Genomic DNA, 17,385 nt, shown 5'->3' with positions numbered 1-17,385 from the left:
AAAATGGTGCACTATATCCTCCCATATCATAATACAACCATTCTAAGGTGATCATTGTCTAAGATGAATTATGAGTAGGCAGCTACTTTAAAAAGACAACTTCAAGAGTAGAAATTACCTATAAGGTACCTGTTCACTCCGAAGGCGCAAGCATGATCCTATACCCTTTACATAGAAACATAAGAAGAAAGTAGCAAGATAAAGCCTTCCTAGGGTCACGAAGCACATTTAGTATGAAACTGACTGTGTGCACACATGCACACAGTTCCAGGGGGAATACTCCAGAAGATTTAAATGCCATTCATTCATTCTAACCTGATGATTTTTGACTGCTCTACACACTGGCTTGTCCCGACACTATTAGTCCTCAAACGCCACGTTGATTCAGCAGGACTTTTCACACACAGAGGGCACTAGAACGGGCACTGAGGCAAACCAGAGAAAGGCCCCCAATCCATTAATATTATTTCTCCAATGCAGTCCTCCAAAGACACAGGTGATTTAGGTGGAAAACAAGTGACTCAGATACTAAACTATCCAGAGGAAGCTTGTGTGGCCGGACTCCACACAGCTGCAGTGACTGCCAAGCATTGTTCCCTATTGTTTTCTGGGGTCCATCATGCTCCTGAGGCGCACTTCCTCCACTAACCCTGTGCAGATGACAGCGTTCATCCTGCTCCACCCACACGCTCCACTCACTGAGCATGGAAAGCAAATGCCAGCACTCCTTTATTCCTACAGATGTGCATAAGCCATTAAAAAAAACAGGGAGAAATAAAGATGGAAAGTGACATTCTCCTTTTCTAGAGGATCCTGTTGAGAAGAAATACACAGGCTCAATAGTTGAGGACTAAAGGCCAAGGGTTTTGCATCACTGCTGCTTGTACAGACAAGTAAATTGGCTATTATGATATCATGCACTGGGGTTAACCAATTCTCCTTGTGGAATTCTCAACTGTTATACTCACAATAACAATTTGTTGAAAGCAAATTAGACTCAATGAACTCCATATGTAACTTGGAAAAACTGTACCCGACCTTTAAACCAATGTGACAGGGTTAAGGATCCCAGAACACAGCTGAGATGGGATATGGCTCAACAGCTAAGCTAGGAATAAGAATGTGAATACTAATCAGCATGTATTTGCCACAGCCTTGGAAATGCAGACACTTTTCCTAGAAAGCTTCCTATTACAAAAAAAAAAAAAAAAAAAAAGTTCAATATTTAAAAGAAATCATGAAACCAAAAAAAGGTTTTTAAGTGTTCTACCAGAGACTAAGCCTCCCCTAGATAATCAGCAAGTGCCAAAAAACATCAAAATTGAAATACAGGGAAAATTTAGAATGGTCAAATATAGTAAAAAAAAAAAAACCTTTGAAAAATAAGACAGACAAAATACCTACTGGGTTGCAAAATATATCTACAGAAAGTTAGTTAGAAATGTCATTAGAATTCTTTTGCATTAAACCCACACACATACAGTAAGTTACACCTGCACCTGCTCCATTACTTCCCCCTTGTAGTGAACTCTACTTCCCCTCCAGTCATCCAGGAGCAGCTCAGGAGTCAATGTTCTCTCTTCTCTATCCTTACCCTTTCATGGGTCACATCACTTCCTAAACACCACAAAGCTCTCAAACTCTGGGCCCATCTTGCTGTCGCTCTAGTAAAGGTCTGCATACTTTTCAACCACACTGCTTGGGTCTCACATCTGCTCTTCCAACCGCTGCCATTACAACCATCCAGTACAGCCTCCCCCCTCAACTGACGGAGTGCTTGGCTCAAGTGCACAGTGGGTCATCTCTTGTCTCTCTGCTAAAACCACTCACTGGCCCTTCATCAGAATCAATGCAGACCCTTCAAGACACAAGAGCCCTCCCAACCTGGCCCCAATCTCTGTGGGACCTCGAGATGCAGTTCACCCCAGTTGCATCTTAACTCATGCTAGGATGACTCTCTGCAGAATCCCAAACATTCCAGATGGATTCCCCATTCCATATCTTCCTACTTCACAGCCCCTCAATCTAGAAGATACTTCCCCACTCCTGCTTGGAAGCAGTGTAGTAAAATCATTAAGACTGTGGCCTCTGAAGTTAGACATTGACTCAGATCCATGCTCCATCACCTACAAGCAATGATTTTTTCTTATATTTCTGAGCCTCAGTTTCTTTGGCCATAAAATGGAGATAAATACCAACATCATAGGGTTCCTGTGAGGATAGAGTACAATGGTAATAAAAGGACATGGCATTGGTAAGTGCCTAATAAGTAAGAGTCAGCAGCAGTGCCCCCTCCTATTTTTTTGCCTAGATGAAGCATGAGGATAAACTCTAAGGCGCCTTCCTTAACCACACTGAGGATGAGCTGATCCCTTTCCTTGACTTCCTCCACAGCATCTTTTGTCAATTACTGCATTTAGCATGTCATATTGTAATAATTTGTTTAATTACTTATATAATCTGCAGTGTGGGGGTATTCCTTAAAAAGGATTAAAAGCATGCCAAATACACGCTGAATAGTACACACAATCTTATTCCTTTACCTTGCTACTTTGGTTTAAAAGCCTCTTCAAAAAAGCTTAAATTATGAGGATGATTATAATTTTTGTGACTTTCTGTTTGAATTAAAAAAAAAAAAGCTTAACTTACATATAAACAACATTAACTAAAGGTATAATGAGGCTCAGGTATGTCATCATGTGATAGAAATTGCAATGTCTAGCTATACAGTACTTAAGAAAATACATGCAAGTTAAAAATCATGAATTATGTTTATGCATACAGTTATAAGCATAAGGTTCATTAAATAAGTTACTACAGACAACATGTTTGTAGATACATATACTATATCTTGGTATATCTATTAACCCATATCTGTGTGCATATTTACATGTATAGTAGGAATCTAATAGAGAGAACTTTAAAAAAAAAAAAAACCTACCCCAAAGATTCAGTCTTAGTTTCAGGAGGAACCCTGGAGGCAGCAAAGAGAAGGTGAGTTTCAATTCTCAAACTAGATTTCCATTTCTGGAAATAACATTCTTATAACAATATGAAGTGAGGATGCAAAATCAAAGCAATATTTTTTTATCATGCTTTTATCTCTTTATAACATCTTTATCTCTCCAAAGCATATGTACAGTTAAGTCTTCATAACTCTCAAAATTTTAAAGGAATGTCAATATTATTGAAAATAAAGTAGACCTTGGCAAAAAAAAAAAAAAAATCCTAAGCTTAGGTGTTTTCAGAGAGGATTACACAACTAAGAACTATCAAAGCAAAACATTACTTTATGAAATACTATGTGTACATATTCATTTACCAATAAGTGGCATTTTAGAATTAGGAGGGATTTTAGATTTGACAAAACGTCAAGTTAAAGGACCATCCCAAAGGGTTCTGCTGGAAGAGGTGGGACCAGAATCTAGTTAAAATGTGATTTATAAGTTATGTAAAACTCAGTGCGAACAAGTAGGCAGTAGTACTGGCATCCTTCTCCCAGTGGGTCTCCAGTACTTCAAAGAGGTTCTTCGTTCCACCCTAATATAGCTTTTGTAACCAAGCAGGACCCTATGGGGCTTTCCCAGGACAGACCCCTCCCCCATATCCTCTGCTTTAGCCCCTCTCTGAAGTACCTAGATAATATAATAGTAAATGATGCACATTTCCTGAGTTGTTTGACAGATGCAAAGAACCCCACCAAATGGAAGACATTAACTACTTGATGACCATGAGCATGTAGCCTCCAAGCCTACTGGGGCCTAATGAGTGATAATGTCAACCCCTCTGACACAGCCCTGTTACCTCACCATCAACCAGTCAGAGAATTGTGCACAAACCCTGGGACTCCCCTCCCTCACCTTGCCTTTAAAAATGCTTTCCTGAAACCCACCAAGGAGTTCCTGGTGTTTTGAGCACTAGCTGCCTGGACTCCTCCCTTGGCGCCCTGCAATAAACACTGCACTTTCCTTCACCACAACCTGGTGTCAGTAGATTGGCTTTCTTGCAGGCAGGTGAGCAGACCCAAGTTTGGTTGGGTAACAACTTCCTCCAGTGGTTCATCATTTTACTCTGTTTATTTCCTTAATGGCACTTATCACTGGGTGTAATTATGTTATTTATTTATGTTTTACTTGTTTTGTTTCCTGAACTCAAACAGCATCTTGAGGGAAGGGGACCACCTGTCCGCAGTGGTTAAGCAGCACTGGCCATGAAACCATACTCCTTCAGATGGGACTCGAACCCTCAGTCTCTGACTTAGGACAGGACTCGAACCCAGGTGCGCCTCAGCTGGGACTCAAACCCACAATCTTCCAACTGAAACTGAAACCACACAACTCAGATGGGACTCAAACCCATGTGCCAGGACTCGAACCCAGCCAGAACCCAGATTGGGACTTGAACCCACGGTCCTTTCATCGAGATCACACACCTGGTCTCAGGATTTAATGAAGTTCAGGTTCTTTACGTCTCAAAGAATTCAGTGACAGACAAAGTGATAGGTAAGAAGTGGATTTATTTAGAGAGATACACATTCCATAGACAGAATGTGGTCCCTCTCAAAAGGTGAGAACGGCCTTGGGAGAAACACACTCCACAAACAGAGCGTGGCCATCTCAGAAGGCGAGAGGCCCCAAAATATGGTGTGGTTAGTTTATATGGGCTGGGTAATTTCATAAGCTAATGAGTGGAAGGATTATTCCAACTATTTGGGGAAGGGGCGGAGATTTCCAGGAATTGGGTCGCCGCCCACTTTTTGGCCTTTTGGTTGGCTTCAGATATGTCATGGCACTGGTGGGTGTGTCATTTAGATGCTAATGTATTACAATGAGCATATAATGAGGCTCAAGGTCCACTGGAAATCGAATCTTCCGCCATCTTGGACCTAGTTGGTTCTAACCAGTTTTTGTCATGTCCTATGACTATGTCATTCTTTTAAAGGTTGTGCCCTGCCCCCTTCCCTCCTGTTTCAAAACCACACAGCTTGTCTCAGGACTTAATGAAGCTCAGGTTCTTTGTGCCTCGGCACAGGAAGAATCAGGCGAGAGACAAAGTGATACGCAAGAAGTAGATTTATTAATACCCTTTATAAAGAGGTTGCAGGAAAACGGGGCATGAGAAGATGATCATGTCCCAGGTCTCAGGTGAACCCCTGGGACAGGCACCAAGTGAGGGTCCTTGGCTTCGCATAGGAAAGAAATGATGAGTGAGCCATAGTAAAGTGAAAGCAGAGATACACATTCCATAGGCAGAATGTGGTCTGTCTCAGGAGGCGAGGGCCCTGAGGTGTGGCAGTTTTTATGGGCTGGGTAATTTCATAGGCTAATGAGTGGGAGGATTATTCCAACTATTTTGGGGAAGGGGTGGGGATTTCCAGGAATTGGGCTACCACCCAGTTTTTGGCCTTTTATGGGCAGCCTTGGAAATATCTTGGCACCTGCGGGTGTGTCATGTAGCTAATGTATTACAATGAGTGTATAATGAGGCTCCATCCTCCGCCATCTTGGGCTGAGTAGGTTCTAACCAGTTTTTTTTGTGTCCTCAGTGGCTGTGTCATTGTTTCAGTGGTTGTGCCCTGCCCCCTTCCCTCCTGTCTTAGGCACATGCCCAGCAGAGGAAGCATGCAACCATTTGCAGAATGAAGGAAATGATGGGTGAATTGCTCAGGAGAAGTTACCACTGACTGAGCCTCTGCCAGACACTGTGCCAACTGCTTTACCATAGAATGTGATTCACACTCCTCACTACAATCCTGTGAGGTAGGGGTCGTCATTGGGGTCATCGTACAGATCAAAACATGGAGGCTCTGAGAAGCTGAGCAACCTCCCTCCCACACAGGGAGCTATGGGCGGGGAAGGTGAAACCCAGGTTTACTTGATCTCAAAGTCTCAGGAGCGGAGGAAGAGAGCCTGTTTAATGCGCCAAGGCCACACATCTGTAGGACAGGGAAGGAGGACGAAGGTCCAGCTAGAACGAAGGGAATGGGCAGGAACAAGTCAGCAGAGTCAGCCCAGGAGGGTTCAGTACATCCAAGAACCAACTAAAGCCCAAGCTCTGGATAAAGTGGTGTGTGCGTATGTGATCTTTAAGTCACTGGAGATGAGGGGGTGAGGGATATGGAGAGGAAGGGGCATCCAGGCAAAGAAAACAGTATTAATAAATATTAATCTGGAGAATGACGACAACTTAGGTAATTTGGTGGGACTGAAACAAGGAGGGTAATGGAGCTAGGAAAGCAAGACAAGGAGCCTGATCATGAATAACCGTGTGTGGCTTGTAAAAGGGTTTGGATTTTATTCTGTTATAAGCAACAGAGATCCACTATCAAGTTTTAAACCTCTGAGCAACATGATCAGCTTTGCATTTTTGCAATATTACTCTGAAAATGAGTTTGGAGTGATTCAAGCCTGAAGGCAGATTTGGGAGACTATTTCAATAATCCTTGTGATGGGGGCCTTAACTGTTTACTTTCTGGCAGAGTGAACAAAGGAATAGCTTTACCCAAATAGAAATGGGTTTGAAGAGGAAAAAAAAAAGTAGTCCAGTTTTATACACAGTGAGTTTGATGTGATATCTAAATTGCTACTCACATACACATTTGAGAAATCCTAGATTATTTCAAAGTTTAACTGTTTTCCTCACTTCAGGACTTTTCAGTGCCTTCACCATGCTATATCCCATATGTAGAGGGAGGATGTAACATGCAGTGTTTACCAAATTTATTTGAACAAGAATATTTTCCCCAGACTATTAACATTTCTCAGGACAATGGGGTTGCTTGGGAAATGCCGTTCGAGAAGTTTTCAACTGTATTAAAATTAGAGAACAGTGAAGTTTTTTTTGAACTGTCTCAAAAGCAGTTAGAAAGCAGACCAAAAAATGAGCCTGAATAATCACTAAGGTGTAAAGAACGAGCCTTGCATGGCTCAGCTTCTTAACGTGGTAAGAATGGGGAAACCTGCCTAGTATTAAGGACCCCTGTGAAATATACTATCAAAGAGAGAGAAACAGATGTAGAGATTGCTTAAAAAGTCAGCTCTGTCCAAAAGCAAAGGAGAAGAATACTGCTAATGACACAGAAATTGTCTTAACAGCCAACTAGACATACACATTAGGGAAGGCTAGAAGCTGTTTCCTCTGTCTCAGCTTAAATAGACACAAATGAGGCCCTGGAACAAGCTTTATTTGTTCAGGAAGGAATCCCTGGAGAGCTCTCCCTTAGTTATGTAAATATAGGCAAGCCACCTACTGCTCAGGAGGGGAAAGTAAAGGAGGCCTCTGTGGGTGGACAGAGGTTTACTCTTCACAGTATCCCTGCTAGGCTGTCTGCTGGAGGCTGAAAGTTGGCTGATTTGCAGGGCAAGTCCAGGGCCGCCTTGGAGGAATGACCAGAGATCCCGAATGCTGCTCTGAGAATGAAAGTTGGTACCCCTGTGGGGGCTGCCTAAGGAGGCCCTGACCCTAGATCACTGGCAGGAAAGGATATCAGGAGCTCCTAGACAGAATTCACTGCACAGCTAGAGAAATTTGGCCTGGCCAGGCTCAATGCCGAGGCTAAAATGCTGTGGGGAAGGCAGGAAGAAGGCTTGGGTAGTGTGGGGCTAAGCGGGGCACGCCAGCATCAGAGCTGTCAAAGGCACCAAGCAGGGCCCGTCTTCACTAGCACCAGGCTAGTGGGCCATCGACTGGAGGTCGAGCCTCTCGTGGTGCTTTGAAGCAAGACTGATTAGGGCCCAAATGACCGCAAAAGCCCCAGAGACTCCTGAATAATTTAGGATGGGAAATACTTTCAGAGAGAAATGTCAAACTTCTAATAAGAGTAGGAGATCAAACAAATAATTATAAGAAGAGAGATTATATTTAAATACCAAAATGATTCATGCTGGGTACATAGGGATATGAGAAAAAATGTTTCTAATTGTTGATCAACGTGCATGCAGTAGCCAATAAGGATCTTTCAAACCATGCCACAGTGAGGTCCCTGAGGCCACCCATGCCCAAGAAAAGCTCAGGAGCCTTTGGTTGGGAGGGTTTTCTTGTAACCAGGAAAGCCAGGTAGATTGCCAAGAGATATACAGGTAGTAGGAAATCATTACAGATTTTCAAGTATCTAGTTTCATTGTGTCGGGATGCAATGAAATGCGCTTTGGAGGGTGCACTTCCCAACACACACGTAGGACTGGAAGTGGGGAACGAGAATATGGAGATTATCCAGTCATCCAGGTATGAGTGCTGAGAAGCTGGCCTGGGGTATTATTACACACTGGACAGGAAGAGGTCCTTGTACCCTTCTTTCTACATATACCCTGAGGTGTACAATTCAGGCTGGGAAGGGTGAAAAAGTGGAAACACACAAACTTATAGGACACATCCTGAGCAAATACTCTCATAAGACATGATAAGGCATTACAGATGGGACAGAAATTGAAGAAGAAATGAAGCCCTATTCATTTCCAGGTGAAGGATTTAGCAGCCTCTTTAAGTCTTTTTTACCCTGAAGTTTTAAGGTAATCTTCAAATCATTCTGTAGGGTCCAAATATATATACTCAGCTGGGGGCCTCAGGAAGAAGTGAGTTCTCATCTGCAGAGGCATGCATGCCCATTTTTTTGACCCTGTAGAGCACAGACAAACATGGGAAGGATGCCTGATGACTCAGAGCTTCTTCCAAATCTGAAGAGTAACTATGATACTCCTTGGGTCAAAGGTAAGGAAGAGAAAGCATTTACCACGAAGCTCGGATGGTCCTTCTATGTAATTATTTACATGCTGCAAAACAGAGATGTTCTAGGACTCTGCGTATCTCCTCTTCTGTATATGACAGAAGATGGAGACACTACAGAAAGGTCTCCAAGTTGTGTCGAACGTTGGTAACAGAAGAAAGGTTAACCTATCTACACAACTGAAATCATGTGACGGACAAAACCAGGTGAATCACTTAGATTTCTCTCACTGCTGGTTGGAGGAACTAAGGAAAACTGGCCTGAGGAAGAAGAAAAGGAAGACTGTCTTGGCTCATGTCACAGAAAAATCCACAGATACGTATATTTGGCTTTGGGCACAGCATGAGTCCAGCCTCACATGATACCACTAGGGTCCTCCTCAGCTCTGCTCTCACTGAACTGGGTCTGTTTTGAAACTCCATGTGGTTCCCAGATGGCCGTAGCCCCTCCAAGCCTCGTATCCACACACTTCCATGGCAGGTGGAGAGCAAAAACAAAACTGGCCCTGCCAATGTCTTAAACCATCATACAGGTCCTAACTGAGTGACCTGCCCCATCCCCGAACTCATCACTTTGGCCAAAGGGATGGGATATTATAATTGACTAAACCACTCAAACTACATGATTGGCAAAGGGAAAAGGGAAAAGGGTGCTTTCTCAAAGGAGATCCAATGTCACAGAAGGCGGGAGAAAGACAGCTGTGCAGGATAAAATAGATTAACGCTGTAGCACAGTAGAAAGAACAAAGTTTATTTCCCAAGCTTGCTCCTCCAATATCATTAGTTCTTGCATTCAATTCAAAATTCAACTCCTATGTTTACCACTGAACCTGAAACCCATTAACACCAGTAATTATAGTTGTAATAATAGTAACAATAAGAGTGAGAACAGCTAATATTTACCGAGTACTACATACTTTGGACCTGGATACTCTTTTTAAGCACTTTACATACATCATTTCATTTCTCACCTAACCTCAATTTATAGATGAGGAAACTGAAGCTCAAAGAGATTAAGTAGCTTGCACAAGATCACATACCATAAGGAGTGCAAACTGCAATCCAACTCAGAAACCATGTTCTTAGCCAAAACACGACACTACCTCTTCTCAATTAATGTTCTTACCTGAATCCTTGATCCACACCTAAGCCAATGCTCAGAATTCCTTTAGACAGTGCTTGCCCTGAACCTGAACACATAGAAACTACCCTACCGCTACTAATATCAGCTGGAACTACCTTCAGCCAGTTGTGATTCTCTTTGATTCAAGAAAACATATCACCTTACACTTGTCAGGTGCTTTACAACACTTGAAACAACAGACGTGACATCTGTGGGTAGCGGGAAGTAGGCCCTTATATCCACCTAGAGCTGCCAGGGGAAGGAACTGACTTCATCATTCATCTGCACAGCAGCAGCAGCCTGATTTCTGTTACTCACTAGAAATGTTCTCATTAAAGAAAAATCCCATGTGTTTCTGCACTGTAAGTGTGCCAACAGACAGCTCAGCAGGAAATGTTTCCAAACAACAAAAGTGTTAATCAGAAAATGACAATCTGAACAGAGGAACGGAAAATCCTTTACATGCAGCATGAAAATGAGCAAATTTACAGATCTTGTTGCAAAGTAAAAAGAAATTAATAATTTCTAACATTCCTGGGGGGAAAGGATTTTTTCTTAATTACATTTCTCAAGCAGAGAGGTCAACTAATAAGATTTTACTATTTGTCCTTGTTGTTACTAGAAAGCCAGAAAAGGATCCATCTTTTTGAAAAGTAAGAAAGTAATGATTTTTCAGAATCACACAAAAACATAAACCCAAAGGCAGAGAGAGGTGGTAAAGGCTCTTAAAAGGGCACCTAAGCTCCTCCCACCTCAGAGCAGGGAGAAGACTCAGCAGGCTGAGGCCAGGACTCCACCTCTGGCGGGAACCTTATTCAGCATAGTTGACCCTTCAACAACAGAGGGCGGGAAGGTGTTGGGGGCACAGATCCTCCCCACAGCCAAAAATCCATGTATAATTAAGTCGGCCCTCCGTATATACGGTTCCTCCGTATCCACAGTTCCGCGTCTGCAGATTCAACCAACCACGGATCGTGTAGTATTTATTGAAAAAATATCTGCTATAAGTGGACCCACATAGCTCAAACGCCCACTGCTCAAGGGCCAACTGTATTTAACAATCCTGAGAGTCAGAGTTAACCTCAAAGCCTCTCTCTGCTGACGCCTGAATGAGTTCAAGTTACTAAACTCATTCTCCATCCTTGCGTGATTTTTAACCAAAGTATAGAAAGTGTTCAGAACTATTCTAATTTTTGTTGACATATGAGTTTGAATTAAAATCAATACCCTATTTTCAGTGGGTAAAGAGCTCAATACTAGAAATTAAAGTTAACACTGAAAGGCAAAATTATCATAAGCCCTTCTAGAGCACCCAAAATGTGTTCTCTTCATTTACTCATTAGTGAAAAGGAAAATTATCATTCATTCGTGTTAACACACGCAGTATCCTAAATATAACTCATGCAGTATCCTAAATCTTTCCTCTCTTTCTAAAGATAAAGTGTAATTAGATTCCAAGTGATAGATCACTTGTGCTTTTTAATTTCATATGTTCCTTTGGTTTTTCTCCTGTGAGTTCATCCTTTTCCGTGAGCAAGCATCCACACAGGAGTGAGATCCAAAACATACGCAGCAGACAAGAAAAGCAGAGGGCTGGGAAGTCAGAAGCCCTGAGCGCCAGATCCTGCTCCGTCCCCAAGTAAGGAGAACTTGAAGTCACCATTTAACCTCCCCACCTCCCAGTTTCCTCATCTGAAAACTGGGAACACTTGCTTCCTTCCTTCACAAGACTATTATGAGAATCAAATGAGGTCAGTGATCTGAAACACTCTCCAAGCTTCAAAATGCTAAAAAAAACATTAGATACTGTTATTGCAATTAATATATTCCTAGGTGAAATGGTACCAAGTATACATGGATCCTAGATTTACTATTTGTATGAATTAAGGCAGACAGGGAGCACACAAAGATATTTTTCATTTTAAATTAATCGAAAAAATTTAATTACGCCTCAAGGAACAGAGAGAAACAAACTAACCTGTCTACATCCTGTTAAAAATTGATATTCACAATACCAGAAATTACTTTGTCTCTAAATTAGAAACCCATTCACTTTTTTTTAACTTAAAAATGTTACACTGCATGAATTGTCCAAGATCCATCACTTACAATCTAGGATTTGTAAATGGGGACAGTACTAGAACCTACATGGTGGGATTGATATGAGAATTGAGTCAATACTTGCAAAGCACATAGGCCCATGCTGGTTCAGGGTACTGGCTATGGGAATGTTTGCTCTGTTGTATAGCAGTGGAGAATCAGTCAAATCTGGGGTCAAACCACTGCTCCAATCTCTACTAGATATGTGGATTTCAGCCACAGGTTTGCTTATCTGTACAAGGAGGAAAATAATAATACTGGTACTTACACCTCATAGGGTTGTTATAAGGATTAAAAAATATATTTGAAGATTGAAAAGATATCTGCTACATCAAAAGGGTCCAATATGGGCTTCCCTGGTGGCGCAGTGGTTGAGAATCTGCCTGCCAATGCAGGGGACACGGGTTCAAGCCCTGGTCTGGGAAGATCCCACATGCCACGGAGCAACTGGGCCTGTGAGCCACAACTACTGAGCCTGCGTGTCTGGAGCCTGTGCTCCGCAACAAGAGAGGCCACGACAGTGAGAGGCCCGCGCACTGCAATGAAGAGTGGCCCCCGCTCGCCACAACTAGAGAAAGCCCTCGCACAGAAACGAAGACCCAACACAGCCAAAAATAAAAATTAATTAATTAATTAATTATTTTTAAAAAAGGGTTCAATAAGTGGTGGCATTGGTGGTTTGGCTTAGAGTGATTATGTTTAATAGCAATAATACTGGTAAATTATGGAACAGCCCCTTAAATTCTTTAATTTTCAGTGGTTCACTTAGGTCAAATACAGTTCTGAAGAGATAGCTGCACAATCTTGGCAGTAGCAAAAATATATGTAATTTTAAAGTGGTAAATATAGGATCAAGTTCTATCCGCAATCCCAGGTTTAATTCTGTTTCAGACTTACCACTGCCAAAATATTTTAAGAAGCCAGAACTATGATTACCCATGAGAAGCATACGGTTAATTCCTTTATATTCAACTTTCTATAACCTCAGCTCTCCTACAAAGCTTCCATTGTAAGAAGCTAGCATGCAATGTTATTCCACTAAAACAAAGCCATGCATTTCTAAACAATTTTTATGACTTCACAGTCTTTGTCAACACCATTTTGTGCAAATTCGAACAAAAAAAAAAATGAAGAGCTTTTTGAAAAGCTTTAAAAAGTCAAGACTTTTCTTTCATTTTTTCATTTCCCCAAAAGAGAGGGAGGAAATAAAGGAAAATCAAAGAAGATTTTTTTTAAAAAATAGGAGGAAAGGTCAAAGAACAGCAAAAGATATCTTTATAAGCTGTTAAGGCATCTTTCTGGGCCAACAGCTTAGAGGACTGTCCACTTCACCTGGGATTCTCTCTGACTGCTCTTTGTCTTCATGGCTTCACTTCATGGCCATAGACAACTGTGCCACCACTTCTTTACAAGGAGGCTTGGTTTTCAGTTCCTTGTAACTATCACCATATGTTATCCTCCATCACTTTTTTGGACCTCAAGACAACTAAATCACAGCTGGCCAGAGAAAGAGGAATCCTAAAAACCATATCCTTATACCCATTTTCTTTTGTACAGACTTCTAAGCAGGCAGGTGGTCTGATGATGGAGAAGACTGCTGAAGTCCAGATCACAAAGTGACCAAGAGCAAACCCACACCTTCTTTCTCCCTGGGCAGGTTGGCTTCCCCATACTTGCTGCATGTCAGCATCAAATTTTTTACATTTCTGTTTCAAGTTTGTGCTATTTATTCCCATTGCCAAGCAAACCAATCCATTGCTTGCTTTTTATTTTATAATCAAAATATTACACTTAGAGGGGTGGGATAGGGTGGGTGGGAGGGAGGCTCAAGAGGGAGGGGATATGGGGATATATGTATGCATATGGCTGATTTACTTTGTTGTATAACAGAAACTAACACAGCATTGTGAAGCAATTATACTCCAGTAAAGATGTATAACAAAAAATATTACATCTTAAAAATCAAATGAAGTGTCACTCTCAAACAGCCTTTTGATGAGATACTAGCACCTGAATTATCAGAGTAAGAGCAAACTTCTCAAGATCTTTTAGGTTTTTCCCTGCTTATTTTCATAATGCAATTATGACATCAGGGGTTACCTAACTGCCTGACTCTTTTATGGCTTCTCAGACACAAGAAGTTTAACTTTATGCCCAATCACTTCAAAATAAATGAATGTAACTTTTGAAAGGATGATTTCTATCCTTTTCCTTTTGATTCTTTTGAAAGGAAGTCACCTATTATACACAAGTGCTTGGTGTACATACAAGTAATAAGAGCAAACATTAAAACCAATTTACATGTGACAAATATCATTGAAATCTAACAATCTAACATGTATCTGCTGAAATCCAAGCAATAGGAGTTATTCAACAATCTCAAACATTTCAGCGATTTCATGTGTTCTGCAAGTCACCTACCCAAATGCCAAAACAGGCAACAGAACATTCTCAACTTCCAAAAATTAGAGGCCTTTCAGGTTTGGAGAAGACTGGAGGGAAAGAATACTGGTCCTCAGTCATGACAGCCCAACGAACTATCTAAAAGATGGGAAATAGTAGTCCTGCCCTCCGAGATAACCAACAGGAAAAGTTACCTCTGGATAAAAAATTCCCCTTATACTGCTTTAATAAAAAAAAATAATAATTCTAATCTCATTTGGACAGTTGTTGCTATTATTTTTTTGGCTAAGCTACCTACATGTAAAATTTAACTACATAATGCAGATACCACTTCAGTCACATGTCCTACTTCAAGATAAGAAACAACAGTTATTTGATAAAATGTGCTTGAATTCAAAAATACATAAAAAATAAAATGTTATTACCTTTCCAAAGTCACGGACATCAAACAAGTCAAACGCCTCAAAGAGTTCACTCTTTCTCATTCCAAACGTCTCGCAACAGGCCATGAGGAATGTCCTTATGTTCTTCAAACAGAGAAACTGAGGAATGGGAAACAGCTATTAGTATATAGCGAATCATTCTGAATGCTACCTATCCTCTGTCACGCCCAGAATGCTGGGGAAATGCCAACGAAGAATCCATCCACTTTTCAGGTTGTTTTCAGTTACTCCTTCATCAGTACTTAAATGATTACCCACTCTCTCCCAGGCACCAGTGACACAGCTGTGAACAAGGCAGACGGAAGTCTGCCCTCAGGATACTTATATCCTAATAAGAGGAGACAGACAAGAACAAACCCAGCAACAAAAACAAAAAAGTAAATATTTTTATTTTCATATGGTGATAAGTGCAATAGAGAAAAATAAAGCCAGGAGGAGGGATTAGGAGTGCTGGATGAGGTGTGGGGAGCTTCAGCGAGATGGTTAGAGAAGGTGTCAGTGAGAAGAGGACAGATAAGCAGCAGAGATTTGAAGGTGGTAAAGAAGCAACCATGCAGAATTACAGGACAGAGTATTCAGACTAAAGTAGCAACCCATGCCAAGGCCCTGAGGCAGAAGCTTCTGAGGTTATGTCTGAGGAAGGGGCCAATGTGGGTAGAGCAGAGTGGATGACAAGGAGCAAGGCAGGAAGTGAGCTGGAAAGGCAATGAGGTCAGATGATGAAGGACCCTGTTGGACAGGCTTTTACTCTAAATGAGATGGGAAGTCATTGGAGGCCTTGGGACAGAGTCTGATACTTTAAAAGTTTTTTTTTTTCTTTCTTTTAAAAAATTTTATTGAGGTATAGTTGATTTAAAACTATACCTCAATAAAGTTTCAGATGTACAACATAGTGATTCAAAATTTTTATAGATTATACTCCATTTAAAGTTAAAAAAATACTGGCTGTATTCTGTGTGCTGTACAATATATCCTTGCAGCTTATTTTTTTTTCTAATAATACTTAACTCTATATTAAATATACTACTATTTCAACAAATGATCAACATAAAACATTTAAATGAAATTAGTTTTAGTACTAAATCTTTGAAATCTAGTATGCATTTTATACTTAACAGCATATCTCAATTCAGACTAGCCCCATTTCAAGTGCTCCATAGCCATACGTGGCTAGTTGCTGTCATACTGGACAGCACAGTCCTAGAGTTTCAAGTGCAGGTTTGTAAACAGGCCCCTCTCACGTATACAAAATACGCACAGACATAGCAAGTACAAGCTTCTCAGCTGAGCTTTTAAGGCCCTCTATAACATGCCCCACCACTGCAGTCAGGCTGTTCTTGTTGGTGCTCATTACTCCGTGTTCATTCCTGCCTCTATGCTTGAACTTTGCCGTTCCTCTAGCCAATAACCCTCTCTCTTTTCCCTTTTCTATTCTAACTCCCAGCCCAGCTACAGTTCCATCTCCTCCTGGACTGCAACAGTTCCTACTGCTCTTTCTTCAGAGCTTCTTTTGTTGTTGTTGTTGTTTTGTTTTGTTTTTTGAATATAGATCAAAAGGGGCTGGAGCAAGACTAGAGACAGTAATACCAGACAGGAAGCTATTACAATAATCTGGGTGAGAGACAGCCTTGGGAAGACCAGGTGTTCAATTTTGACTCTTAAATTTGAGATGCCTATTAGTCATCCAATGGGACACAGGGCGGCAGACAACTGGATATACAAGTCTGGAGTCCAGGACACAGGTGTGTACTCCAGACTTAAATCTGAGAGTCTTTAGAGTACACAAAACATTTTTAACCATGATGTTATCTGAGATGACTTTGAGAGAAAGAAGAGGGGAGGAGAGGACCTGGGGCCATGTCATCTTAGATCAGGAAAAAAGGAGGAGCCCACAAAGGGGCAGAGAAAGAGGAACCAGTAAGGAAGGAGAACAATCAGGTGAACAGTTTTTCCTGAAGCCAAGTAAAGAAGGTGTTTCTAGGAAGAAGGGGTGATAAGCTGTGTCAGCTGCTGCTGCTACTCAAATAAGATTTTGACCAGGTGCTGTCCTGGGAATCTGGCTGTGTGAAGGTTATGGGTGTACCTTGACAAAAGCAGGTTCCATGTGGAGGATGGGGGTGGGGAAAGGCTGAGCAGAGCAGCTTCAAGAGACAACGGGAAGAGAGAAAGTAAAGTTAGAATATAGATTCTTAGGAGTTTTGCTGCAAAAGGGAACAGAGGATTGAGGAGGTAGTCAGAGAGAAAGAGGTCAAGGAAGGGCTTTTTAACAATGGAAGCTGTTACAACATGTTTCTATTTTGACAGGAATAACTTGATAGAGGGGAAAGATGGTCACGCAAGGGAGAGGGACAGTCGCCCAAAGGAAGTCCTTGAGTGGGCAAAGGAGAAGGGTCTGATGCTCAAGCAGAGAAACTGACCTTGGAGAACATGCTCAGCTCATTGATACTAACAGGGACAAGGGGGAAGGCAGACGTTATCGCAACTTAGACAACCAACAGAATTTACTTTCAGTATCTAAAATGCAGATCCACCTATGCATAGTACACACATATCCTGAAAGTGAATTTCGGAAATAGTAGCTGCAATGGCACACGT

The 17,385-nt window shown here is 41.5% G+C and overlaps 1 protein-coding gene across 1 annotated transcript in view; it reads right to left on the bottom strand.

Moving 5' to 3' along the window:
- Positions 1-17,385, bottom strand: part of VAV3 (vav guanine nucleotide exchange factor 3) — a 422,617-nt gene that overhangs the window by 309,224 nt on the left and 96,008 nt on the right. Inside the window, exon 2 of the mRNA XM_061183772.1 lies at positions 14,773-14,889. Within this exon, the coding sequence (XP_061039755.1) occupies positions 14,773-14,889 (117 nt within the window). The remainder of the gene's footprint in view (positions 1-14,772; positions 14,890-17,385) is intronic.

The sequence above is a fragment of the Eubalaena glacialis genome, chromosome 3 (assembly GCF_028564815.1).
Source record: "Eubalaena glacialis isolate mEubGla1 chromosome 3, mEubGla1.1.hap2.+ XY, whole genome shotgun sequence".
Taxonomy (NCBI): Eukaryota; Metazoa; Chordata; class Mammalia; order Artiodactyla; family Balaenidae; genus Eubalaena; species Eubalaena glacialis.
The sequence above is the reverse complement of the archived record's forward strand: the minus strand, read 5'-3'. Positions and strand labels throughout refer to the sequence as shown.